The sequence below is a fragment of the Eublepharis macularius genome, chromosome 11, assembly GCF_028583425.1.
Source record: "Eublepharis macularius isolate TG4126 chromosome 11, MPM_Emac_v1.0, whole genome shotgun sequence".
NCBI classification, from domain to species: Eukaryota; Metazoa; Chordata; class Lepidosauria; order Squamata; family Eublepharidae; genus Eublepharis; species Eublepharis macularius.
The window spans coordinates 70,739,090-70,766,793 of NC_072800.1; the positions used below are offsets into that span (position 1 = coordinate 70,739,090).

Here is a 27,704-nt window from a genome sequence, read left to right on the forward strand (position 1 = left end):
AAAAGGTACTCAAGAAGCAAAGCTGGGAAAGAGCTCGCTACACGAAACCTTGCTACGAATCAAAGTAGATGCTAAATTGGCTAAGACAGATCTGTTCAGATCGAGGCAATTTCATACCTTCCCTGGACTAATCACTGTGCAATTCCCACTTAAGCCATGGCAGAACTTCTTACCTGGATCCTCTCTTACTAACAAGACATAAGCGTGTGTGTGTCCATCCCTACTGATGTACATGGAATATAGCAAACAGCAGTTGCCTAATATATCTATTTTACTTCATTTATACCATTTAGATTAAAAAAAATATTGCCCACCAAGGGGATCAAAACATGGCTTCCATCATTTAAGGGGGATTCCGCATGATCAATTTTGATCGGACTTTCTGAGCAGTCATGCCGCGGTGGAGTCCTACGAATCCACTTCTCCCCGATTCCACATTAGGCTTTTGTTTCGCATATTTCATCGGCTCAAAGACAATCATGCGGAATTTTTGACAGGATAAAAATCGATTCCTCATCGCTTTTTCCGGGGAAAGTGTCGAATGATGCACATCTTCATTTTTTTTTATTTTTTTCCCCCCAAAAAACATTGCTACACATAAATGTTGCATCAAACCAACACATTAGAAAAAAAAATCTCACAAAAAAACATTGCTACACATAAACGTTGCATCAAATAAACATATTGGATAGGCCAGAGCGCTTCCTGCTGATATTGTGGAAGAGTATTGGCTATTGACATTTGGAGGGAAAATGGTTACCAATGACCCCACGTCTATCTTTCCTGCTTTCTTCGTGAGCGGTGTGGTTTAGTGATAGGTGTTGTGTTGAGGACGGTCTCTTTCTCCCTCCATGAAATGCCTAGACCACTAGTTGAACGCTGAAGTCCCTCCATCACACTTTCACTCTACCTCAGAAGCTGTCAGCAAGCAACAAGTAACAAATTTGGCGCGTTGTAAAATGGACCGGTTATTGGTCAGCTGTTGTCATGTGACACAGGATATGTTTTTGTATAGACATGTAGAAACGTTGCAATGTTTTTTTTACATTTTTTTTTAAAAAGAGGAAAAGGGAAAGGGTAGTGGGTGTGGCTTAGAAAACATGATTGGCCAATCAAATTCGAAGGGCGAGAGAAAAGGGCAAGGGTGGGGAGAACATTGGATAAAGAATTCCGCATGATTAAAATCCCTAATCTGCTGCGAATGGAAAAATAAATCAGGGGAAAGCAGGATGGGAAAAAAAGGGACAAAACATGCAGTGGCTTCGAATCTGCTGCTAGGATTGCCTTCCCACGTGTGGAAACACAAGAAAAAATCGAGGTCATTTAGAAGCTGAAGCAGGGAAAACCACTCCTGCGGAATCACCCTAAGTCAGGCAATAGTGGTATATTCCAAATCCTGTTTGATGCCCAATGTACAATTGGCACTAACAACATCACAGTACTACCTGCAATACCCAAATAAAGCTTAAAAACATTTTTATTGATTGTGATGTATATAATTTAATAAAACATGAAGCTGATAAGTTATTTAGGAGCGCATGACAGGTTTGCCTACTCCCTCCTTCAGCAGTAAGGTGTTTTATTATTATTTTTTAATTTAAGTTCTCATAAAACTGACCTGGTTTTATAGTGAAAGGAGAACTGAAGTTCAGTATTCATTCTGTACATGTGAATGATGAGCATCTCATAAAAGGCTGCTTTTCTTTGTACAGGAAGACCTATGGTTCATTCTAAATAGTTCAATCAACTTGCATTTTGACAATACTATACTGGGAAGCAGCAACTGGCAGGTCTGCTGAGAGTCTCAATCACTGATCTAACATTTGCTCCTGTTTCATGCCTAGGAACTCTGCAATGGGCCTACCAATCAGCCAGCCAAACAACATCGGCTTGTACCTTCCAGCTAATGGCAAACAATGGCCAGTCCTTGCTCGTGCTTGGGATTTGCTGTTTCGTGGGTTGGGAGGGTTATATAATAACAATAACAACAACATTCAATTTATATACTGCCCTTCAGGACAGCCCCACCCACTCAGAGCAGTTTACAAAGTATGTTGTTATTATCCTCATGACAACCACCCTGCGAGGTGGGTGGGGCTGAGAGAGCTCCGAGAAGCTGTGACTGGCCCAAAGTCACCCAGCTGGTTTAAAGCGGAGGAGTGGAGAATCAAATCCGGTTCTCCAGATTAGAGTCCCGCCGCTCTTAACCACTAAAACAAACAAATGGATAGTCTAAAACAGAAAGGAACACAGTGGGAAGGGTGCTGAAATCGCTGGTTTTAACCAACACCAGTCTATGAAAACCTGTCATGGTTGTTGGTTGCAACAGAGACTGCAAAACAAGCAATGTGTCACAATTTTCTAATAGTAGAAATATCTAAAATATTTAAGAAAACTGTGTTCCCTCTGAGATATACAGGCTCTATTTCGTTTTAAAGCAACATATTTTATGGTTGTAGCAACTAGGTAGCATGCATGTTCATCTTGAAAGTATCTAAATACAGATGTTTGATTTTTTTTTTACACAGTTTGTTTTCCTTGGTGATTTGAATCTCCTTGCTTAAATCAATCCATTCCAATCAACTGCCAACCGCTGAACATATTGTCTTACTTCTTGTCTTGCTATATTAGTCCAAAGGCTGAATTGACCAAAACCATTTCAGTGTCTATTGGATGCTTCTGCTAATATATCCTAATCTTCAGAGACTGTCTACACTGGCACAATGAAATACAGATCATCCACCACCCCATACAAACCTCCCCAAGCTATACTGATGTAGTTTCAGGGTACTCCACTCTTGGGAAAGAAATTCCAAAGGAATAGCTGTGTATTACAAAAGACACCCACTGTGTAGCAGAGTGAGGGATAAGGGGGAAAAGGAAAGGGGTCCTAATAGTTTTAACACACCAATAGTGACTCCTGACATCTGAACAAATTATGCTATACGAACTTGGTACAGTCAATTCTCACTTTGCAAATTAAACACCACATACCTACAAGACTAAATTTCCACCTTATCTGAAATACAAGTTAAACATTCTTCTCCTTCCCAAATTAGGTTATTAGCAAAGTTGTTTGTTTTTTCCTGGGAAGGCACCCTTCTGAAACAAACATGATCAACTCAATACTATTTGCAGGTATCTGCCATAACGATGGAGTGCACGCACCTCTCGTTCCAGAAAGCTCAAGGGGATACTTCAAGATCACCATGCTTCATTCGTTCCACAATGGAACCGGTCACTAGGGCAAGAACTGCTACAGCTTGGTCTAGACAGGAAATTGAGCCCCTCTTATCTGACAGCACGATGATCTATTGATATCAACCCTTGGAAAACTTGTGCATGTGTTCAGGTGACACAGGCCATTCACTAAATAGCTGCCTGGACTATATTTATTGTTGTCATCCTGCCACACCTGCTGAGAGCTGCACCTGCAAGTGAGCTGACCTCCATCAACCAAAACCAGACCAGAGTTCTAGGAGCAACATGGGTTGGATCCAACTTCTTCATTCAATTTCACTTGATTCCCTAGCTTACTACAGCCACTGTTCCCTAAGACTTTTGATCGCGCAGATTGCCTGATTCTCCGCATAGTCTTTTGAGGGGTCAAGGGGGGCCCTCCTTCTCTTTCCTGTCTCATAGGACACTGCCACAAGCCAGTGCAGTGAAGGGGAGGATTGCAGATAGATTTCTAGTAGTACAGCCGCCCTCCCGCTTCTCCCTGGTCAGTTTCTCTCACAGCTTCATCTAAAAGCATTGAGAGCACTTCAAACATTCTCTCAATAATCCTTGCGAAAGGCCTAGAAGACAGATTGGCCTTATTACTCTCCCGCAGCATGATGGGAGGCTAATGCTGAGACAGCAGCAGCTTGCAGAAGGCCACCCAGTGAGTTCACAGCAGAGGTGAGATTTGAAGCAGGGGCTTTAAAAAAAACAGAACGTAGGTCTGCAAATAGCATTTTTGTGGGGGGAGCAAAAATGTGTCAAATCTTTACCTTTCTCAATATAGTTTTTAGGAGCCCAAGCGGGATCCCCATCTGCATACGGATCATTATACTGCACGACTGCAGCCTCCTCATCTTCATAATCCACTGGGGGCGGAGGGGGCGGTGGCGGCGAGTCATCAAACATAGGCATCTCGTCAGGAGGTGGCGGCGGCGGCGGAGTTGGACTATCAGCAACTAGAAAGTCAGCAGAAAGGGGTCTGTCAGGTTATGCACCAATGCAAAGAAATGCATTACCAGGGCAGCACATTTTCTATGGAAGACAAACAGCATGCAATTACAACACCATGCATGGATTAGAAACAAAATGCGTCGTTATGTTAAACACTACAAATTTACGGCTGTACACGTTACTAGCAGCCACAAACTAGAGAGATGCTATTGTCAAAGCACACAACGCCAAGGCAGAAGCTGATCACTAGCAGAAATCAGAAGGGACGCTTGCTCCATCATTTTCTTGCTCCTTATGCCAAAGGTATCAAAAGTTCGTATCAGAAAGGAAGAGGTGGCAGCTATTGAAGGCTGCAGCGCAACTGTAAATCTGGCATGATAGTGGTTTCGATGGTATTGTGTTAAGTTTATTTTTGGCTCTGACTTAAAAGAACTTCCAGAGAATGAGAGAGCCCCTAGTAAGGATAAAAATTCTGGTTCAGTTATGTCCCACAATTGCACACTGACGGAAGGCAAGGAATCTGCATTAACACCTTAAGATCATGTAACAGAAGACAATGTGCCATGCAGACAGCACACCCTGCAAGGTTCAGAGTGCTTCACTTTAGTTGTGTTGTGTAAAGTAAGTTACAGGTGATCTATGGCAACAGTCCTCCTATGTAAAGCAAGGCTACATATCCTCCGTATCTCAGCAACGTATCTCAGCAACTAGAGCTCCTCATTATGCCCAGTTAAAGTGACCAAAGGATTTTTAAGGCTCCAAGTTCACCATGATAAAAATAGTTAAAAGTCCAGTAGCACCTTTAAGACTAACCAACTTTATTGAGGCATAAGCTTTTGAGACCCACAGCTCTCTTCGTCAGATGCCTCAATAAAGTTGGTTAGTCTTAAAGATGTTACTGGACTCCTTACTATTTTGCAACTACAGACTAACACGGCTAACTCCTCTGGATCCATGATAAAAATAAATTCACCAGATCAATAAATCCACCTACATTTTATATACACAAATGTATTCCAGGGCTTTTTTGGCCCTCCAGGCAATCTAAACTCCCCTCTGTCTGGAGATCAGGGGGCGGGGCCACCGGCCATGTGACCATTTTTGCTGAGGGTAATTTAAACTTTAAAAAGCTCCCCCCTTGTTCCAGCTGACCCAAAGTGACGTCATTGTGCGGTCTTGAGTTCCACCATCTCTTTTCCCAGAAAAAAAGCCCTGATTCCCATTAAACATAGCATATGATGTCAAAATTCCTAACAAGGAGTGGTCAACTGATCTATGATCAGCTGAGAAATCTAAGTAAAGCATTTTAAGGCACAATTATGCCAATGAAAATATGGTTAATACTACCACTAAAATCAATGTGACTTCAGCAATGCATCACTTTGTAACTTTGATTCTTCTTTAGCCTGTTGAGCTTTCTGTTTTTCCCAGTTACTAATGGCTGTTCCATACCTCTTCTTAATATACATACAGTATTTAACTCCAACACAAGACTAGGGGATCTTTTTTTTACGAACAGAAAAAAGAATGGGTCATTTTACATTCACATACAAGTTAGTTATATCCTCTAAAAATGGTTGTGGTGTATAACATTTTTGAAGGGGATCAGCTTGCATTCAGAGTTGCCTTCCTTTCAAGAAAATATGGTAGTACTCTGAATCCTATTCATTCTTGAATTTAAATCCAATTAATTCAATTCAATTAAGTGTAAGTGTGTGTGTGTTATGTTGTGAAATATAACTGCTTAGAAGACTACCAGTAAAAGTACAGAAGGAATTCTTCTACCAAAACCCCCACTGAACTGCATTGATTTACCACAAAGAAATCACTATTTCAGAGCAACTTAGGGAGCTATTTGTGGTGACCTTCATCCTAGATGTTCTGGGTCTCAAATAGGCACGCACACAAACACAAAACAATTTATATACTGGATCCATTTTGTATGGGAACAGCAAACAGGCTTTAAGAAAAAAAACTATTTTTATGCTAAGTTTTTTAGCTTCCAAAAAAACCTGGGTGCAAAAGCACAAGAGTAGGAAAATACAAGAAATGAATACAAAATAATACAAAGTATATTCATTTTACAAGAAGCACAAAAGCTTAATATCAATCAAGAAATAAATCATATAAGCAATATGACATATAAACAATTTCAAACAGAAAGGCGACCAATAGATAAGTAAGCACTAAGGTTGATGCAAACTCATTCAAGGAAATATCCAACAGATAAGTTCCCAGGTATCTCATACAAAGATAAGTACAGTTCTTGCCCTTATTAATAAAGAAACATTCACTTTTGTTGTAGGTGGAAGTTGGAAAGGTGATAGGAGAAGGCAAAAGCCTGCGTTGTCTGTCACCTGACAGGCAGTGCTGGCTTGAGACCGGATGTTTCGTATTGCAACCTCTTCAGGGGTGAAGAGCAAAAATAACACAGTTAAGAGCATATAGCACCAATCAGTCAAACAAGACAAAAACGGTGTCCTCACAGGCGACAGGCACCAACCTTAGTGTTTACTTATCTGTTGGTTGCCTTTCTGTTTGAAATTGTTTATATGTAATATTGCTTATATGGTTTATTTCTTGATATTAAGCTTTTGTGCTTCTTGTAAAACAAATATACTTTGTATTATTTTTTATTCATTTCTTGTATTTCCCTACTCTTGTGCTTCTGCACCCAGTTTTTTGTGTGTGCTTAGAGTGGGAGCCTCTTTTCTTTGAAGTTTTTTAGCTTCAGCAGAAAAAACAATGCTATTAAGAACCGAGTGTCTCAGCTAATGAAAGTAAGTGTGCACAAATGCACCTCTGGATTTACTGAACTGTGTTTCTGTGACTAGGAAAAAAACCCCAAACCTTTCTAACAAAACCAGTAATTCATCTGCAGCATGTCTCCTTGTTACAACATACCCCAAAAACTCAGGTTAAGATAACTGAGAAGACAAGAATAAGCCGTACGGTAAAACCGATGATGACTCAATGCCCTTCATTTAATTAGTGAATTTTAATTGGTCAATTTAAAGATGGTATTAACAACTTCCATTTATTTATTTAATGTTTTTAAATGTTGTAGGAAGAAACGTGGAACTGACTGTATTAATCTGAAATATGAAACGGATGCCCTCATACATACCAGCTCCTTAACAGTAGAGCAGAGCCACAGTCAATTTCAGTTTTGCATATGAATTTAACACATGAGCCAGTAGACTCTCTTTGCTGCTCTGCATGCTGGAATCCGCTTCAGAAGGCTCAGGAGAAATTTAACCCATCTCATCTTAACTCGACATGAAGACATTATTGGCAAAAGGATGGATGCCTCAAGGTGTGCAAAGATTTCTCCATCGCTAAAAGCAATAGATTCTCATTTCAGCACAGCTTTCAACCAAGTCCTGTATTCATTTACTGCTGAAAAATGTTGAGACTACAGCCTTGTTTTAGGAGAATCGTGGAACTAAATGGTGAGGGTGAGCCCTTCAATTAACACTGCCCATCCTAAAGGTATAACTACCTTCTAGTTCCCAACTTAGAAATGAAAGAAGAGAAAGTGGTGCCTACAGGAACGAAAACTTTCTGCTAATGGCGCCTCATCACCAGAACAAACACCCCTCATTCCCATCTGAGGCCCTCCAGGAAAACTAACTGGTGACCAGGATTCCAAGATTCAATTCGATATGGTTTCATCTGGGTTAAGAATCCTAATTACTAGGAATGAAGTTTGTTCAGGTGATTGATTTTAGGCATCTTGCCAAACTGTAGCTAGTTGAAGACTTCTCATCCTCAGTCTAGTAAGGTGAGGAAGGAAGGAAGGAAACACTCGAGTCAAAACATCTAATGACCTTCATGCCAGTCATGAATAAATAGAGATTTGTTTGTGATGTCTGATGCAGCTTAAATCTTGCTATGATTTGAGAGCCATTTCCATTGTTTTAACGTACCACTGTATCTATTTATGGCCTGCATAGCACTCTGTGCCCTGTGGCGCAGAGTGGTAAGCTGCAGTACTGCAGCCCAAGCTCTACTCACGACCTGAGTTCGATCCTGGTGGAAGCCGGGTTCAGGCAGCCGGCTCAAGGTTGACTCAGCCTTCCATCCTTCTGAGGTCAGTAAAATGAGTACCCAGTTTCCTGGGGATAAAGTGTAGATGACTGGGGAAGGCAATGGCAAACCACCCTGTAAAAAAGTCTGCCAAGAAAACGTCATGATGCGACGTCCCCCCATGGGTCAGTAATGACTTGGTGCTTGCACAGGGGGACTACCTTTACCTTTACCTAGCACTAAGATACAACTACCATTCTATCTTATTTGCCATCCGCTTTTAATATGCTGCAAAACTCTTGCGTTCCTTTTCACATCATTCCTTCTCATTCAGGCCTCCTATCGATCCCCAGGCAAGCAATGCACCAATGACTTTGGCTGGCACACAAGTGCATAGACAACTTGCCCCTCCACTATTCTGTGTGACTGTCTTTATGTTTAAATCAGTCCCCCAGCCACTAGTGCACAGCACCGACATGCGAGTGCAGATCTGTAGCATACTAATGCTGCATCACATACAAGAGAGAACTCAAGGAGCCTTCTACAGGATGAGTAAGGTTTTCCTACATGGCTAAGATCTTATTTTAAACTGGGCCTAAATGCTCCTAAATATGTCCCCATAAGTCACCTGGGGATCACAGAATTAAAGGATTTCAGTTATTACATCTGTGCCTGTGGAAATTTGTTTGATGCCCTTCCATATTCTATCATAAACCTGTAAGTTGTCATTTGCACCCAACTAGTTTTTCAGTTGATGAAAAAGGAAGTGTTGATCACTCACACACACACACACACACACACAAAGGCTACACTGGGGTTCATGGGACCTGCCTGGATAAAAGGTCATGAGGGATGGGGGCGGTAGCAAGGAGGCGAACTGGCCAAGATTTTGTGGAAAAGCTGGATGGATCCATCCCCATGAACCAACAGGGTATATGCATACTCCAAGCTACTTTTCAAAGTTCCTCGATTAAAAACCCATTTGGGGATTTCTGCAAGAGCATTCGAAAACAGAACTCCCTGCGATACACTCCAACTCCACTTCTTTCTTTAACTAGTGTCCTGCCAACTCTTCAGACTGCATTTTGAATTCTTCTAAAAAAAATAATCTTCTGGTGAAAATGTTAAGAGATGCACATAGACCTCTTTGGATCATGGCACAACTATCAGTAAGAATCAATCCCAAAATTGCAATTCTTGAAAGTAAACCAAGAGAGTGAGCACTCTTCAGTTCCAAGTTGGGACTAGAATACAAAATGGAATTAGCATCTCAAGTTGGAAACCAATAAGGAAAAAAAACAGAGAAAGGAGTCTGATTGGCCAGCCATGCATGCTAGGAGAGAGAGTCAGCTCTACTCGTTGGAGAAGCTGAGCGGCCAAACTTACTGTTTTCCTGAACCCTGGCCACGAAGCCTGTGAGAGGTATCTGTGGAGTCAACTGAGGCATAGGGGGAGGGGGCGGAGCAATAGAAACTGGAAGCAACAGACACCATAATAGGGAAGTAAAAACATACAGGAAAAAAAGGAAAAACAAACAAACAAAAGCAGCTGTCAGTAACAATGGACCACAAAACAAGATATGCAATGAACAACAGAAACCAACGCGGCAGACCTCCTTCAAGTTTGCGTTCCCAATAACACAATTACTGCTGAACCCAATTGTTAGCCAACTAGTAATTCCAAAAAATGGGAGAGAAACCCTAAAATCTGAGTAAAAATCAGCACTTCCTACTTCAAGGATCTGAGTTGCCTTAAAAACTCTGTTTGCCACTTTAAAATCCCCATGTTTCCCTTTCATACAGTAAAGGTCTGGATCCTAAGAATCTATTTTGCTAGTGGAGGTGATTTTCTCTGGCAGAAGGCGCCTTCCAAACACCCCTGCTAACAGATGGAATCCACAGGAACCAACCCAAAGTTGGGGGGGTGGGGCAGAGAATGATGCCAACAGTAAATTTTTTTCTTAAAATGGCACTCCCTGAAACTGATCTTGCAGAAAAATCTCAAGAGAAAGGGAAAGGAGGAATCTGCAAGGAATTTAGTTTGCAGAGTAATAAAATACAAATTCAGGGAGCTGGCAACAATTTCAAATTGGTCTTTGAAGCATAAATGTATACTCTCTTCCCACTGACTTGTGAGTAAAAGCTGGATTGCGGAAGATGACCTAGCAGGGGATGGCAGGCAGATAGTGGGATTTCTTGTTTGTCTTACTGTTTCTGTGACTTACACAATATCTTGATAATAGCTTGTAGAACAGCGACTGATTTTAATAGGATGAGGGAGATGTATGCTATCTCTTACAATTCAACATGAAAGGATTGCTGCATTTAAAAATGTTTGCATATCCCTAAAAATAGCCTTGGTTCAACTAATCAGGCAAGCCGGAGTATTTCACAGGATGTATTTATTGCTTGCTATTGGCATTCCAGTGACATCAAAATGACAAAGGACAAAGCTTCCTTTGCCTTCAAGCTTCATAAATAATTACTCCAGTATTCTGAACACAACCCTCAAGAAGTCTAAATAAAACTTTGCACTTTCCACAAGCGCCAAAGGGGAAAATGCCTTTCCCCCCTTTGATGTGGCAGTGGAGACTCTCCGAAAATCATGAAACTAGATTTTAAGGGTAAGCAAGGCCTCCTACTTTACCATGTGACAACAACATACGTCACACGACACAAAACTAAAGAATTAAATTTCAGAGTAGCCTGTATAGTGCACTTTCTATTCATAGATCAGATCTTAATATGCCACTTTGTTTGAATTGTGAGGGGTGAAATTTGTCTGTCAATGATTACTAGCCATGACGACTACAGGAAACCTCCGAATACTCGTGGCTAGGAGGCAACTCCATTGGAAGTGTTGGCCTGTATTCCCTGCTTCTTAGCTGCTGTGTGAAACAGGATAGTGGATGAAACGGACCACCGGTTTGATGCAGCAGGGCCCTTATATTCTTAAATGGGTCCTCAACTGAATTACAAAATAAATTTATTTAGAAGGTGCAGAAGAACAGGATGTTTTCCATGAATGTATATAAATGTCTAGTTCTCAAATATAGCAGCAACAAAAGCCTTCCTTCAAGCTGATCCAAGGTGTGCTGTATCTAACTACAGAGGCAAAAAATGCATCTCGTTAAGATTTCTTCTCTGGTCTCCCATCACCCATTTCTGTACATCAGTGACTGTGATCTATTTCTTGAGCTTTAAGGCCTCACAACAATTCAGTTTTCATTTGCGATGGTGAACTTCGGATAGAAACCCTATTAGCAAGCTTTATAATGCAATGAAGTAGGTCTTTAAGGAGGTCATATGGGATAACGAGATGGTTCCAAACTATCTTCAAATGAGAACATTTTTATTCTAGCATTTCATCAAGCCTACAGTCGTACCATGTGAAAGGCTTTTGAGTTCAGCAGAGTGGAATCGCAAGTTTGAAACAGGTTCTGCACTTTGAAGTATGCAGTAATCTTAAAACAAAACCATAATTCAGTCTTTACAATTAAATCCTAGCACTGAGGTCACTCCAGAGCAACATAGCTTTCCTGTGCATCAGTATAGCAATAATGGTCTGCTTTGCAGAAATTTTTATGTCTAAATTGTTTTCCTCTCTCTCTGCCCCCTGCACATACATGTATCCCAGTAATACAAAGCATCTCTGTTTGCTGGTATTAAAAAAATACAGCCCAAGCAAAGTGGGAAACAAAAGGACTGGGTTGTTAAATCATGTATTTTACAATGTTAACAACAAATTAAAATTAGGAGCTAAATGTTTTTTTAAGCATGGCAGGCTATGCGCATTTAGAACTCGTGCCTGTATTCGACTAGTACTTGCATTCTAAACCATGAAATTTCAACAAACCTTACATGAGACATACACTACATGAGGCCATACTTCTCTCTATTCATACATTCCTGGCTGTTGTCTTCCTTGAAAACTTCACTAGTTTATTTACCGTTACTCAAAACTTATTTTCCATTTCTCAAAACTACACTGGTTATTTTAATTGTAGCTATGATGATATTGTCAACAAATGAGGCTGAAATGAGGTAAGACTAATAAAGGGGGAAAATATGAATTTTCAGGCAATTTCCTCTGTAGTGTAAAATAGAAAAGGGACAATTATTTCAGCTTTAAACACATTTTCCAGAAGACTCCTTGGAGGTTTCTATCCTGGGACAGGCTGGTGTGGTATCCCCACTGCTGGAATGGCTGCTGATAAAGCGTGCAGGAACAGGCCTTCCATGGGGTAGGTTTCCTCACAGTTTCCCTGCCCCAGCTCCTAACAGCAGCTATCTCCACAACCTTTCCCTGAGCCTTTTTCATTTTTTTGTTTAAAATGACAATTTAATATTGTTAATAGATAATGATATAACGTTGTATCAGTATTTCAGGTTTTCTGAATTCTCAGCTTTTGAAAAAAGTATCTCTCTAGTCCTTTTTATTGCAGGATGCACCTTTCCATTTATATCTCTGCAATAAAGGGGACTAGAAACTTAAAAAATAAAACTAAGGATTAAGAGAACCTGAAATACATATTGAAATAGTGTTACATCAATATAATGATACTGAATTGCCAATTTTAAAATGTCTCTGATGGCAGGAGGTGGGATTCACCACAGGGACAAGGTCCGTGGAAATGGCTGCCACATGGGCAGGAAAATTCGAACTTTCCCACCCACATAGCAACAATCTCAGACTTTACTGCAATTTCCCCCAAAACTTTACAGCAAAGCAGGTTTGCAAAAGATCGGAGAACAGCCAGGGAAACCCGGGAGATGCATGAATGCACCACAATGCTATGGGAAAGTGTGTGTGTGTGGGGGGGGAACCCTTCCCAACAGCACTGAATCCAGGGCAAATAACCCATATGGAAATGGCCCTTGTTTGGTCAAATATATAGGCTTGGATCTAACAGTACCCTAGTGCATGCTAAAGTCCCTGCCCTTCTTATGAAAGAGGATGTGTTCAATTTCTGCCAATCACCTTCCCTCTAGCTGCAGGCTAGAGTTGCCAGCTCTGGGTTTGGAAATTCCTGGAGATTTGGGGGTGGGACCTGGGGAGGGCAGGGTTTGAGAAGGGGAGGGACCTCAGCTGGGTATAATGCCAAGGAGTCCACCCTCCAAAGCAGCCATTTTCTCCAGGGGAACTGATCCCTGTAGCCTGGAGATCAGTTGTAATTCTGGGAGATCTCCAGCCACTACTCATATGTTGCATTGAACGTTCTCCTGGAAACCTCCATCCCCAACATTCAGGAACAGCTTTGGGAGGAGGCACTGATGACTGCAAGAGAAAAGAGATGGGAAAGCCCTGTTGCACAAATGGAATTCCATTTGCATTTTTTTAGGATCTGAGCCATTGTGTACATTCTAATTACCGTATAATGGAAAACACAAAAAATTAATTGCCTTCAAAATTAGACTGCACAGGAACTCTGCGCTCTGCAGTATCCCAGCAAGCTTACTTGAGTTTTGAGAATAAAGGGGCCCGCCGTTCACATGAGGTTGAGCCGAAAATGGAGCGGTCACAGAAGGATTCCGCCTGAATCCACCAGAGGAGGCCGAAGAAGTGGTAGAGTTGTGCCGGGAAATCTGCCTGGTCATTGTGCCATACTGGGACCCAGGGGCTGACCCAGGAGCAGCTGAAAAGCAGGAGCCAAATGGAACCAAACAAGAAGGCTTATCCGAAACAAAACGCAAAACTCAGTCCTTAAGACAGAAGGCAGAAAACCAGGGGGGGGGGGAGAATGTAAGACCACCACAGCACAGCAAACTCATGCAGCCCAAATCCCCACGGATGACAGTCTACAGAGCAGAAGATTAGAAAAGGGACCTCTGAAAGTATGGGAGGGGAGGTGCTGTTCCAGTCTGCTTTGCTTTTAGGACTTAAATTGGAGACAACGATTTAAAACATTGTAGAGTTGAGAAAAAAAACAACCCTCAAAATTTTCGGAGATGCCATAGCCGACTTAAACAGGCAGGTTCTGCTGTAAGAAAAATCTTTTTACAGGGAATTAACTGAACACATATAGACACAATATTTTCTAAATTATCAAGAGAAAGGAAAATGAAATACGATGGAAGCGATTTCTTAGACACTGCCATAAAAATGATAAGCTGTCTGAAATCCATCAAGCTTTTATTTTGCAGGAGGTAGGACCTTGCAATTTGAAGATGTTTTCAAAAGTCACAAAGCAGGAAGATTTAACAAACTCCAAACAATAAAAAAAAGAGCGGGCTCTAGAACTCTTTTCATCTACAAGAGGGGGCAGGCAGTCCTATAAGGAACTTTCACCATCAACAAATGAGAGCTATCCACAGTCTTCTTCAGTACTAATTCAAATCATCCCATTGCTGGATATTCGCTACGTTTCACATTAACACAACAGATTAAAACACCAAAACAAAAGTTTGCACATTAGAATGTGCTATATAAACAACTAAGCTGATAAAATCAGCTGTTGTTTCTTTTCACAGTTCGGCTTCATAGTGAAGATGATGCAACATTTAATGCTTTTAATTAAAAAATGGAGCCATGTCGCTTGCAACTCATTTGCTAATGCCAAAGCTCTTTCCAGTGCTAAGAGAGTTAAAGTGCTGAAATAGTACAATTTTACACACATATGTTTGTGTGTACCAATATGGTATCAATATACTATATAGTTATTCAACTTCTAGTTCACTTAATATGGAATTATTAAGAGAAAGTTCACAAGTCTTTTCTGGCTTAAAGCCTCTCAAGTTCAAGACTGAACCAAAAAATTGGCAGGATCCAGCCCTATCTTTTCAAATGTATTGGTATGCTAAACTAGATGTTCAAAATTATGAGCATTTTTCTAAGTCTTAACTTCTGTGGTTCAACATCTACAAGAACAAAACGGTTTTATGGTTAACTTGACCTATGCTGCTCCTAACATCATTTTTGACAATAAAGTCCCCCAATCTTGTTTGTCATATCTAATTTATGGGATATTTCATTTCTATGAACATGGTGAAAAATAGCATGTATACTTCGGGGATAGCCACGAACAGTGATATTTATCCTGACGTGGTATGTATAGAGCCAAAGTGCACTCACAGGAAATGTACTGTATAAGACAGATGTGGTATGAATGCAAATACTTTTTGAAGAATGTGTTGCAGAAAGATCTGGGAGATTATTATATTCATTATTGTGAATGCCACAGTTCACATTCACATAGAAAAGAGGCAGAAGTCAGGCTGTGGTCCATCTGGTGTTCGAGGATTGTTGGGCTTCTGGCAAAGAATATTGGGCTTCTGAATGTGCAACTTACATGTATGTAAGAACATAGATACAGAGGATCACTGGTCAATTATGCCTTAATTTAATATGTCCTGAGTGTACACTCCTATTTTGTAAATGAAATACACAAGACTAGTCCACAGGACTCTAGATTAAAAAGACAGACAACGTAAGACTAAAGTCATCGTTGCTCTGATTTAAATTGACATGTGAATAATATGCTTTGCATGCATCAGATCCAAGTTTCAGTCCATACTATTGAAAAGATTGCATGTAGCAGGGCTAGAGAAGTTTTGTCTGATAGCTGGGAGAGTTGCTGTACCAGAGTAGACAATATCAGAAAGACCAAGAATCTTGGCTTAAGGCAGATTCTTGTGTTTATAGTTAACCTTCAGAGGCTTTCTCCAGAAATATTAGCTGTGATTAGATTGGTTAAATCCCCAACTTTTCAGAGCTCTACAATGTCAAAACACACACAACAGAACAAAAAAAAGGCATTAGATGGAAAGTGTTATTGTGAATACACTTATTCTAGCACTCTCAAAAGGTCTCACCTATCATACTGCCAATCACGAGAGGCAGGGGCATTGGAGGTGCTGGCGGTGCTTCAGGAGGAGGAGGAACAAATATTTGTGCTAATAAAATAGTTGAGATTGCCAAGTTAGGCCCTAATTTTAGAGCAGAACCATTTTTTGATAATGTGGAAATTCAAATGCCAATTTACTAAACACTGGTAAATTGCTTGTAAACCCGGTGGAGAACAGTTGACCGACAACCACTGGGCCAATGTGTGTGCAAATGGAAACACAAAAGTTTGCTATATACATGATTTTGTCTTTACTGCACTGTCTTCTAATTCTGTAATTCGCCTTGAGTCTCAATGAGAAAGGAAGGCTATAAATAAATTAAACAAGCAAACATGTTTTAAAATTCAATAAGAAGGAAGTGTCATTAAGTGAAGGATTAGACCAAGAAGAGGTCAACAGCAACAGCCAGTTTCAGTTCAAACGGAATTCACCACTTCCCTCCTAGGCTGAGTAAGTGGTTTACCACCACTGCTTGAAGTAGTTTCTATCAATCTAAGCTACTAATATTTTAATTGTCCCGAAGAATTTGACTGCTAGCACCATATTTAAAGGAATTCTAGATGACGGTTAATTTAGTGCCACTTGCAACAGCACTTGGTTGGATCCTGCTGTTTTATTTCATCAGCACCCTGGCATTCCTCCAGCGCAAGATGCCTTTTGCCGAGTACGACATTGAGCCTTGTGCCAAGGAAACACACACAAACACAGGAAGTCGCCTTATACTGAATCATACCATCGGTCTATCAAGGCCAGGATTATCTGCTGAGACTGCCAGCAGCTCTCCACAGTCTCATGTAGAGATATTTCACATCACCTACTACCCGATCTTTTTGGGTGCCAACAGATAAAAATGCTAGGATCCAACCAAATTCTACTTGATTCTCAGGTGATATCTTTCCCCTTTCTTCTCTTGTAATCTGGTCCTAAAACATGAATTCTTCCTTAAAACTCATTTGCAAACCAGATGATCCACCTGGGGAGATACACATAAAACTCTTAAATATTGCAACCATCAACATGCATTTATTTATTTCTGCAAAGGGGAACCCAGATGAAAAGCTTTAGAGAATAATGTAAACAGTAAAGGGAAACAATTTGCTGCTTTTCACCCACAATCATTTCAGAGTTATTTTAATGAACATAGTGAATGCCAACTGGTCTTCGTGTATTCGATAATATGATGTGGTATAACTGAATACACAAAAAAACTGAACTGTATCCCTGGACAAAGCAATCCCATTAGAATCATCTGAATGAGTCCCACTATGACAATAGGATAAAATTTAAAATCTGATGACCTACCTTGCCCAATGGTTGGTGGTGAAGGTGTAGGCACGGCAATGGGAATGCCAATACTGCTGCTTCCACTGTTTTCTCGACTGCCGCTTCCTCCACTACTGCCACTGTATGAAACACAACAGAGTGCAGACTGGTAAGTGGGCACCTTGCATGAATATTTGCTTATAAATGGTCAAACCCTACCCCCCCAAAAGAGGAAACAATCCCTTATGCTTATTACTGTATCAGTGGAGCAACATGCATAAAATTCTAACAGATATAGATGTAATTAGTTAGGTCATTAGACACTTAACACAGCTCTAGCTTTAGCTTATCTGACTATTTAATTAAAAGTGCAAGCAACCATCCAAGAGCTAAAAGAACGGTTAGCCTAACATAACATTGTGAAATGGTTACAAGCACGCTAAACTAATTACAGGTGATAAATTGGATGTTCAAGGTTTTCAAACTTAAGCAATTTGTAATTCAGAGAGAACATGCAACACAGAAGTTTTCTTTCATTTGAAAAAAAATAGAATAAATGACACCTTACAATTGCTGCGGCAAACATCAGAGCAGCTTCATGGTGCCACCCTTGGAGTGCTGGAGAACCAAATACAATTTCTCTCCATTACACTATGCTAGCAAACCTAAGGATAAAACAAGTATACTCCTCGCAGCTAAAACTAATCTTAAGGTGAAACTTTCGTATTTGTAGATGTTCTCCCCAATCCAGAAACAGTGGGAACAAGTGTTCTGTTGGATCTGCTGCAGGGATACAGTAGGTTGCTGCTGCATAGAAAGCGAGGGAAGAAGAGAATTTGGCAATATGGGCAGTGCCTCCAGTTCTATTGACCAAGTGGATGTGATGTCTGCCTCCCCGCCCCCTCCAATAGGGTACTGTGATGAGCTTTCAGGTGGGTTAGAAGCAAGGGGTAACCAGCTTTTTTTAAAGCTGCAAGCAGGAAGAGTTAAATAAGCTTCCGGTTAATGAAAGAGCTGTTTCTAAATGATAACACAGCATGTACTCCATTCATTTTCTTTGTGTGCACACAAACGTACACACAGAAAGGTTCAAGTGTCAAGGTATTCAAAACAAGTAAAGAATACAACTACATAAAGGGGGGGAAAGGACATTGCAACTGGGAGCACAGATCTTTCCTCTGAAAAATCAGTGTTTCGCAAGCCAAAAAAACCTTGAACTTGTTGCCATGGTTGCAGCTGAATGCTGTACCACAAACCACTGAAGAGTCCATTTCTGCTGCCTCAAATAATGGTTCTATAAAAAGACTTGGGGGGTAGAGGGGGCAAGGGATACATGGTTTTATACTGCTGCTTTAAATAAGACATTTTAACTAATGGCAGGCTTTCTTAAAATAGAACTATTGTAGTATTTCAGATCTGAGAAGCATCTCAAGTTTATAAGCTTCCATTATGACACTTAACAAGTCACAGCACTTCTCATTAAAATGACCCCTCGTATGTCTTTAAGCATTAATTCCAACACAATAAACCCTAGCATTGTGGGTGGGGGAATACATGTTTTATTGCACTAAGCAGCTACCATAGATTTTCTCTGATGGTTGACTGAAGCTGCTTGGGAACAAACCTAGTGGTAGCAGAACAAAATGAGCCTGTCCACTGAGTATCTAGCAATCAGCTGTCGCCCTACTTGTCAGAGAAATGCTAGAACCAAATCTCTCTTACGGACACACTAGTTTTGTATGTGCCAATGCATGATTGTTTTTTGAACTAGGGAAGCATCTGAACACGCTACAACCACTGGCCCATTCCATTCCCATGGCTGACACAGAATGAACACGTGGCCTACTGCAGAAAGAAAAAACAAAACACGCTAATGTTCACATCGAAGACTAATAAATGACATAAAAGTAAGCAAAGAAATGATGACCACCGGGAACCAAAAGCCGAAAAAACCAAAAAGGCTTCACAGCCAAAGTCTTTGATTCAAGGTATAATGTTGAGTTCCAAGCAAGGTACATCCACTGCAGGCTGGTTACAAATAGCAGTGCAGACCCAAGAGGTGATACCAGATCTCCTGTGCTGCAGGTGCTGGGAGAGAGTTATGTCAGTGACCTCTGCGACTTCTTTATAGCGTCACCCAAGCAGCTGCCTGGGTGACTTGGTCAGAGAAGATGTCCTATTCAATGAAAGCAGACAAAAAAAACTGAAAAGGGGCATATTGGTACCCCTCTAAGCCCAGGAGATGTGAGCCAATTGTGGTTATTTAATAGTGTGATAAAAGACACCATATTATTGCTTCACCCATTTCATGACTACTGAAGACAGCTCCAAAGATTGAGACACTCACAGAAGAGAGTAATACTCCCCTCCCTTTTTTTTAGAATTTTGAACTTTTTTCCCCTTTGAAAAAATGAACTCCTAGCAGCATCCCTCAAAACCGCCTCAGTTACAGAAGTAGCACATGGACTGCAGAAGGGGTAAGAGTCTAAAGCTTCCTCTGGATTATGGAACTGGTTTATTGTTTCATTGTATTCTGACTATAGTTTGCAACTAAGCTTTGTCTCCGTTTACTTCCAATCAGCAATGAGTTTTACAAAGCAATGCAACGTGATCCATGGGTCCTAGTGAAACATGGAATCTCTTTTAAAAAAAACTGCACATGCTTTAAGCTAAAAGTTCTTAACATCACACGTTTGTGTCCAAAGGCATCTTTCTGCAAAGGAGCAGTTTTACATCTCACACTAGGAAGCTGTATGGCAGGTGACGTTTTCCAGCAGTTCACACAACATGTGCATCTGGAAGCCTAAGAACTGCTGTCATCCTTCCTTATGACCTCTTGCACTACAGCACTGTATTCTATCCCATTGTGAATCTTTGGATCCAACCCATAGTTGCCATCTGATCGTTGCAAATCTGATGTCAGATTTGCTTTGTATTCAGTTTCCCATCACACTAGTCATGTTACCTGTGTGTTCTGGGCCTCTGATTCAAGGATGCTGTTCTTCCTGGGCTGTGCTGACTTCCAAGTCTTGCAGGACTAGTCATATAATCGTTCGGGACTGTTGGCGGCTTAACTGGCTCCAGCGTCTTGTAAGGAGTGTTCCGTCTGATGAGAAGAATAAAAAATTTGGGGAGGGGGGTAATTTTGCATGGTGACAGAACAGCTGTGCGCTTCCGCGTATGCATCTTACAGTTTTCTTTCAACACAGCATGACAGAAAAAGTCAGTGGTATCCAATTATCTTACTACAACATTGGATGAAGAAGTAGGCAGTTGTTCATGCAACAAGTTGAGTCAGTTTTTAAGGTATCACAATATAGGTTGTCATCTTTATTTCTATCACCGTATACCTATGATACACTGGATGAATGATTCTCAGAAACACAGAAGATTTTATAAGACTAGCAGACAATTTCTTGTAAGACCTTCAGCAGCAGGTAGACATACAAGACCAATCCATCAAGACCAGCTGTGGGGTTTTCCCCCCAGTTAATTTCTGTACTGCAGTTGAAACTGTTTACTAAGCCAGTAAAAGCAATATCATAAAGTCCTAATTTCATTCTGTAAAATAAGATGTCCCATTAGGGCAGTACATCATTTCAGCCATCTCATAAAGTCAAAAAAGTCCATAACTGTGTTTTGAAATTATGGGTTCGCACAAAGTCATGCAGAAAGCAACACAAATTTAAAATATGACTGTAGAGCCAAATATGATGTATGATGAAAAAAGTAAATGAATTTACACAACTGAACAGTAAAGGAGGACTAGACATAAATATGATAGATTTCAAGATAAATGACAAGAACATTTTTTTCCAGCTGTAAAGCTATAGCAAAATATATTAATGGTATTCTAGGAAATGCAAATATTCATAAAGGCATTTTAAACTCCTGAACTTGGAAATGTATAGATGGCCACAGTTTCTGCAGCTCAACATGCACTTTTTATTAATTATTATTATCACCTCGCCCCAGATGTTTGGGCTGGAATTATTGGTAGTTCACTGGCTCATATTTTACCCAAGAATCTAGGAGTTAGTGAGGTATTATTATTATTACTATTTGAAACTCAATGGCTAACTAGTAGCAAATGTCACTATATCCTGGGATATTTTGGGTTCAGGTTTCACAGCAAATAACAATGAAAGAAAACCAGAAAATAGGGAAATATATAAGTGTGTAAGTGGAAAAAAAGAGACAGAAAACGCTCACAAAATCCTGCTGCATGAACCATGGCTGGGAGAATCAGAACATACCATCTGAACCAAAGTGTCAAAGGCTGTCTAGACAAAACAACTCCTCATGTGAAGATATATTAAACTGTGCCACTTCAGACAGCAGGTGGTGATGGGGGAGCATGATTGAATATTCTTTCCCCTCACAAAATTCAACACTTAGAAAATTAATATGCGGGGAGGAGGCTACACTAGAACTGTTCTTCTCAGTACGTAGCTTTCTATGTTGAGGAGTTGTGTTTTTCAGGATGTATAAAATCAACAACAACCTGCAAAATGTTAGTTCTTTCTCTTTTCGAAGGAAACGTGCAAGCACTGACAGTCTCCAGTTGTCTTTTGCACAGGCAACCCATCAGGGCTAAGTGACAGCCAGATAAATAGTAAGTTTTGAAATATTATCAGTTCCTCCAATCACTTTGCCATTCAAACAGGTGACAACCCCATCCTTCCTGCTCTCAGCAGGAGAACTCAGTCAAAGAACGATGGGTGGCTTACCTGCAGGATTATCTGGGCAGTTCTATACATGAACATCTTTGAGGGGATTATGCTGTCTCCAGACCGCTGTATCTGTCAGTCTCTAACTGAATACTACTTCTATTCTGAATGTGCCTTTCTCCTGTTCAATCACAGGCCCATCACATCTAGCTAGCCCCAAGTCTGCACTGAGTAGGTTACAGGATGTCTTATATGGAGAGCCAGTTTGGTGTAGTGGTTAAGAGCAGCAGGACTCTAATCTGGAGAATCGGGTTTGATTCCCCACTCCTCCACTTGAAGCCAGCTGGGTGACCTTGGGTCAGTCACAGCTTCCCAGAGCTCTCTCAGCCCCACCCACCTCACAGGGTGATTGTTGTGGGAATAATAATGACATACTTTGTAAACTGCTCTGAGTGGGTGTTAAGTCATCCTGAAGGGCGGTATATAAATCGAATGTTGCTGCTGCTGCTGCTGCTGCTATTAGGTATAGCACCCACTCCAGGATGAAGCATGGTCTATGATGTCCAAATCATGGCATACATCTTGGAGAGAGAAACTGAAGACTTCTACATGTATCTCCCATCTCCCACTTGTGGCCTCTCCTGTCATATTTTGTCACTTGGCTGACTCAAATGGCCATCCTTATAAAAAGTCAACCACTCCAAGATCTTGAGACCAGGATAGAAAAGACTACTGGCCAGAATTGGGTTTCTGCTGCTGGAAATGACACCCTTTCTGATCTCCATATAGTCCAGACCATGTTAACAAGGCGACTGAACCGGGGAGAAATCCTGGCTGGAATATTCCTATGTTCTGGTCTCACAATCCCTGCACATCGATCTCTCAAACTCTCTACTGATCCTCATCCTTTCAGTTCAAAGTGAGGAGTTTTAAAATATCTTAAACCGCACACACAAACACTTTATTGAACTATATTAATGCAGCAGACAAGAACAATATAGGCATATCCCAGAGCCTTTGCCCAGCCCATTAAGATGGAACAGTCAAAGGCATTTTGATGTAGATGGGCTCTGTTTTTTCTATTGGAAAAGTCCTAGCTGACGTTGTCTAGGTGACTTTCTCTACCCTTACTCAATGACCAAGAGGGAGTCAAGATATGACCCAACAAATATATTCTGCAGTAATTTTTATTAATTCTTGATCCTCCAAAGCAGCTAAGGCTTGTGACACCTCCAGAGGTGTCACAAGTTCTGTTTCCAGCAGTAGAATTCAGTAAAATCATTAGTCTCTCCAAACCTCTCAAAGTTATATGCAATTTATTGGCATTCCATGGGAATTATAACTCTTGCAATGCCTTTTTCCTGTACTCAGCAACAGTACTCTTTCTGCTCAGTGCAGGATTTACACACTTGTTCCATACTTTCTTCCATCTCCTACTCCATAAAATGCCTTTTAACACCTATGACTACTTTCTACACTAGGATTTGTCAGGCTTCTTAGAGCCTGCCCTACCCTGCAAACTGAATAACGTTTTCTAGTCTGTGGGCTTTCCATTTTGCAGTACAAAGAAGCTGTATGATGTCTTAAATTGTTGAGAATTTGTTTAAACTTTTGCACAGAAAGTATCTTTTACTAAGGATATTGAACAAAAGAAGTCTGCTTGCGGGGACGGCAGGCTATAAATCGAAAATATAAATGAATGAATGAATGAATGAATGAATGAATGAATGAATGAATGAATGAATGAATGAATGAATGAATGAATGAATGAATGAATGAATGAATGAATATTAAGATTACCCATTTGCTTTAAACACTCCAATCTAGGGTTGTGTGATTTGGTATACCAAATGTATACCAAATAATTTATGCAGGTTTATCCAGCAAACTCAACTACAGCCTTTTAAAAATTGGCAAGCACTTTTCTCTCCTCCCCCCCCCCCCCGCGCCAATTTTCCAAGGCTTTCCAGGGCTTTTTCCCTTAAGGGGAGGGAGAGTGAGGCAGGAGGGAGGGGGAGTGAGTGAATGAGTTGTTCTCCCTTTGCAGCCTTCCCAGACTTATCTGGAAATGGTTTGATATTAGTTGCTGGTTCTGTTGGACTTGCAACAGTGTCCTTCCTTGATTCAGTTTGTTTTTTTGACATTGGTTCTGGTGGGATTCTGTGGTGTGGTGTTGGTTCGCCTTGCTTCAGTTTGGTTCCGGTGGGAGTCCCTTGCTTCAGTTTGGTTCTGTTGGGCTTTGTTGGTTCAGCATGCCATGGGACTTGCATTGGGAATTGGCTTTTCAGCCAAGGGTTGCCCCATTTATTAAGGTTTCTTTGCTTGAAAAGCCTTGGAGATGTTTCCCCCCCATAGGAAACCATGGAGAGTGCCTGGGGGCACCTTGGTCAGGAGCCTACAGAACTGGACCCATGAGCCCAATATCCCTGAAACTTGGGGAATCTTAGGACGGATTTAGGTTCTATGCAAATTTGATAAAGTTTGCTTGAAAAATGCCCCTCTCTCCCAGATTCCTGCAAGTTTTTTCTTATAGAGAATAATGGTCAAATATATTCAGGATTTTGGGTTTAGACTGACCTAGAATTAAGAATCTCATCCAAGTATCAGGAATACATTTATGGTATTCCCAAATACCAGATTAAGCTGAATTGGCAAGGGGGGGGGGACATCTCTACTCCAATCCAAAAAACAGCTATGCAATGGAAATAATAGAGAGTCAGCTCTCTATGAACAACTGCTTCTTAACTATTAAAATTATTGGGGATATTTCACAATTCAACTCATCATGTCAGGCCCAGTGGATTCTCTTCCTTGCAGCCAGCCTTTTGAGAGCTATTATCTGACCGCACTTGTTCCCCGGAGAAATCAGAACCTTAAGTGAGTGACATTAGCACATTTTCTACATCCTCAGCTATACTCCTTTCTCTCTCACACATAACAAGCACCAGTCATTTTTCCAAGTTAAATGTCAAGCCCAAATGTGACAACAGACAGAGGTTTGACTGTGACAGGCTTGTTTGTTGCTGTGCTCTCCCCACTCCACTCCTTTGGGCACTGGAAATGAGTAGAAGTCTCCAGGTTTAAGACACCTGGAATCAAGCTCCAATTTGTCAAGACATCCAAAACTCATGCACCTGGGCAAACTGGAGTTTGTTCCCCTCTTTAAACCAGCATTCTAAATTGGAACTGAGGTATAGAGTCCTGGTTTACATGTGGAAAGCAATCTTCAGTTTGCTCAGGTATCACAGTGTGCTGGAATCTAATTCAAGGCTTCACATACCCAGAAGCATTCCATTGAGCATATTTGCACAAACTGAGAAGAAAGGTGGGGAAAGAGAAAGAGGACAGTGCAAGTTTATGGCAACAAGCTGTGTTTCCGCCCATTACACACAAAAAAAACCCCTCTGTTTGCCATGACACCTGAATGCAGTGAAACACTTGCTCTGGATTAAATGGGCAATTTAGTCAAACAATCAACATCCCAGTATTCATGACCCCACTGAACCTGAAGGAGCTTTTTGGCCTTACTGCCAAAGTATCCTAACTCACCATCTGAGAAATTAAGAGTTAAGAAACTATAATATGGCATTAGAATAGTTAGCATCTAGTCTAGAGTTGTTTCTGACCCATACAATTTCATGTGCTTGCTTGTAATCAAGCTATAACTCCTTCCGCAGAAGGTTCCAAAATGCTGATACTTCCCCCAGCCCCATCTTTTGGGGGCCTCTATAGCAGAGCACAATTAGTCAATTCAACCCGGAGAATGGATTTATGCTTCTGTAGGAATAAAACACTGTAGTGAGGTCTGTACACCTCTTTTGCCCTGCACTCAGGCCCAGTTGGGTTTCCTCAACAAGGTACAAGACCCTCCGCCTTGGGGCTGACAGCCTTTAACAGAAGGTTTGTGCCTGGTGGAGTGGTTGATACAGCAAGGCTGATTTAAAAGGGCTCAGCCTAAGTAGGCTGGGAGGTAATTGGCTTCAGCTAGCCTGTCAGCAGATGCTGTAGTTCTTGAGATAGTGCTGTGCACAGGTCAGGATCCTCCAAGGAAGAATTACCTTCAGCACCCCACTCTAGTCCTTCAGGAAGATGGCATGTAACAAGTTTGGCCTTTGCCTCTTCTGTGCCTCCTCAGGCCAGGACTTCTGTCATCATCACTTCAGGAGAGGGAGAGGGTCCTGGGGAGGGGGACGCTATGGGCCTGGGTTCATGTTCTGTCTGGTGAAATCTGGCAGCTATATCACAGATTATTGACAAGATTTCCTTTGCAGGCTCTGGCCGGCCAGCCTTTGGTGCCAATGGTACACTGACAGTGGGTGCCTCACATATGCTGAGCCCTCCCTGGTACTCCTCTGGTACTCCTAATCCACTAACCTTGGCTGCTCAGGCTCCTCAGCCTGTCATGATATCCTCATCTTTAGCTAGCAGTCAGATTCCCTACAACTTCCATCTCAATTAGATTTCCTACAATGTTCTAAGAAACAAGCAAAACTAAGATCGCTGTTAAGTAAGTATGTATACGTAATATACCTCCCCCCACACAAACACTGTACTTTCAAAATGGATGTTCCAGCCACACATTCAGAGCAAAAGCCCTGTAAGAAACAAGGGCTTGGATCTAGGGGGTGTGCACCCCCCCCCAAAAAAATTAGTCAATCTGGATCCAGGTTTCAGGGATACCAAAAAAAATCCAGTATCCCTGAAATCTGGGTCAGATTCTTCAAACATGTTCAACAAGATTAGAGAATTCTGAATTTATGCAGTCATTATCCTCTTTCCAGGGGTGAGGAGGCATTTTTCAAGCAAACTTCACAAAACTCGCAGGGAACCTACTCCTTCCTGTACACTAAAGACCCCTTCCCCCATATTTCAGGAAGACTGGACCTTGGGATCCAATCCTATGGGCCCCTGACCAAGGTGCCTCAGCCACTCTTCCTTGTTTCCTATGGGGGAAACATTTCCAAGGCTTTCCAGACAAAGAGAAACTTTTAAAAAAGGCAACCTTTGGCCAACAGCCAATCCCAATGCAAGTCTCACTCCCAATGCAAGCTGAACCAACAAAGCCCAACAGAACCAAACTACTGCAAGGTAAACCCAAAGAACCCCAATGTCAAACCAGAGACTCCCAAACTGAAGCAGGGGTAGGTGAGGCATCCCAGACAAGCCAGCAGCGGCTTGAAGAGCTCTTTGGAGCTCAGCTCGGGGTTGAGGAGCAGCAAAAGGGCAGTGGCATGAGCAGTAAAGAAGTGGCCAGTGGAAGCTTGAAGGGCTCTTTGGACCTCTGCTTGGGGATGGAGAGACAGTGAGAGGGCAGCAGTGCAAGCTACAAAGAAGCAGGCAGCTTGAAGGCTCTTGGGGCTCAGCTCGGGGATGGAGGAGCAACAAGAGGGCAGCGCAAACTGCAAAGAAGTGGCTGGCTCAAAGCACCGCTGACTCCACGGCAAGCTCCAGACAGCAGCAGAGAGTGTTATGAGGGCACAGGAGACAGCAGCATGCAGAGAAGCCAGCCAGGAACATGGAGAGCCATCAGGGCTACAGGTCAAAGGATACAATTCTCCCCCGCCCCCACCGCCCCATGCAATGCCTAGAAGCCAATGAAAGCTTATTTACCAGATTAAACTGAATAAACTCAGCTTAATCTGCCCCATCAGACCCAGCTCCCAAATCTGATCCAGGATTTTCTTACGTGATCTGGTATAGCTGGATTATGCTGGGTTGGCAT

General features: G+C 41.5%; 1 protein-coding gene across 8 annotated transcripts in view; it reads right to left on the reverse strand.

The window, feature by feature from the left end:
- The window catches only part of ABI1 (abl interactor 1), a 127,902-nt gene that overhangs the window by 2,560 nt on the left and 97,638 nt on the right, over positions 1-27,704 (reverse strand). For 2 of the 8 annotated variants that reach the window (XM_054991100.1, XM_054991096.1), the window contains 5 exons: positions 20,278-20,418; positions 17,352-17,452; positions 13,664-13,840; positions 9,592-9,678; positions 3,996-4,181 (listed from right to left, as the gene is read on the reverse strand). In XM_054991100.1, the coding sequence (XP_054847075.1) occupies positions 3,996-4,181; positions 9,592-9,678; positions 13,664-13,840; positions 17,352-17,452; positions 20,278-20,418 (692 nt within the window). Of the gene's footprint in view, positions 1-3,995; positions 4,182-9,591; positions 9,679-13,663; positions 13,841-16,016; positions 16,098-17,351; positions 17,453-20,277; positions 20,419-27,704 lie in introns of all 8 variants that reach the window. The other 6 variants (XM_054991101.1, XM_054991097.1, XM_054991099.1 and 3 more) reach the window with 4 other exon arrangements.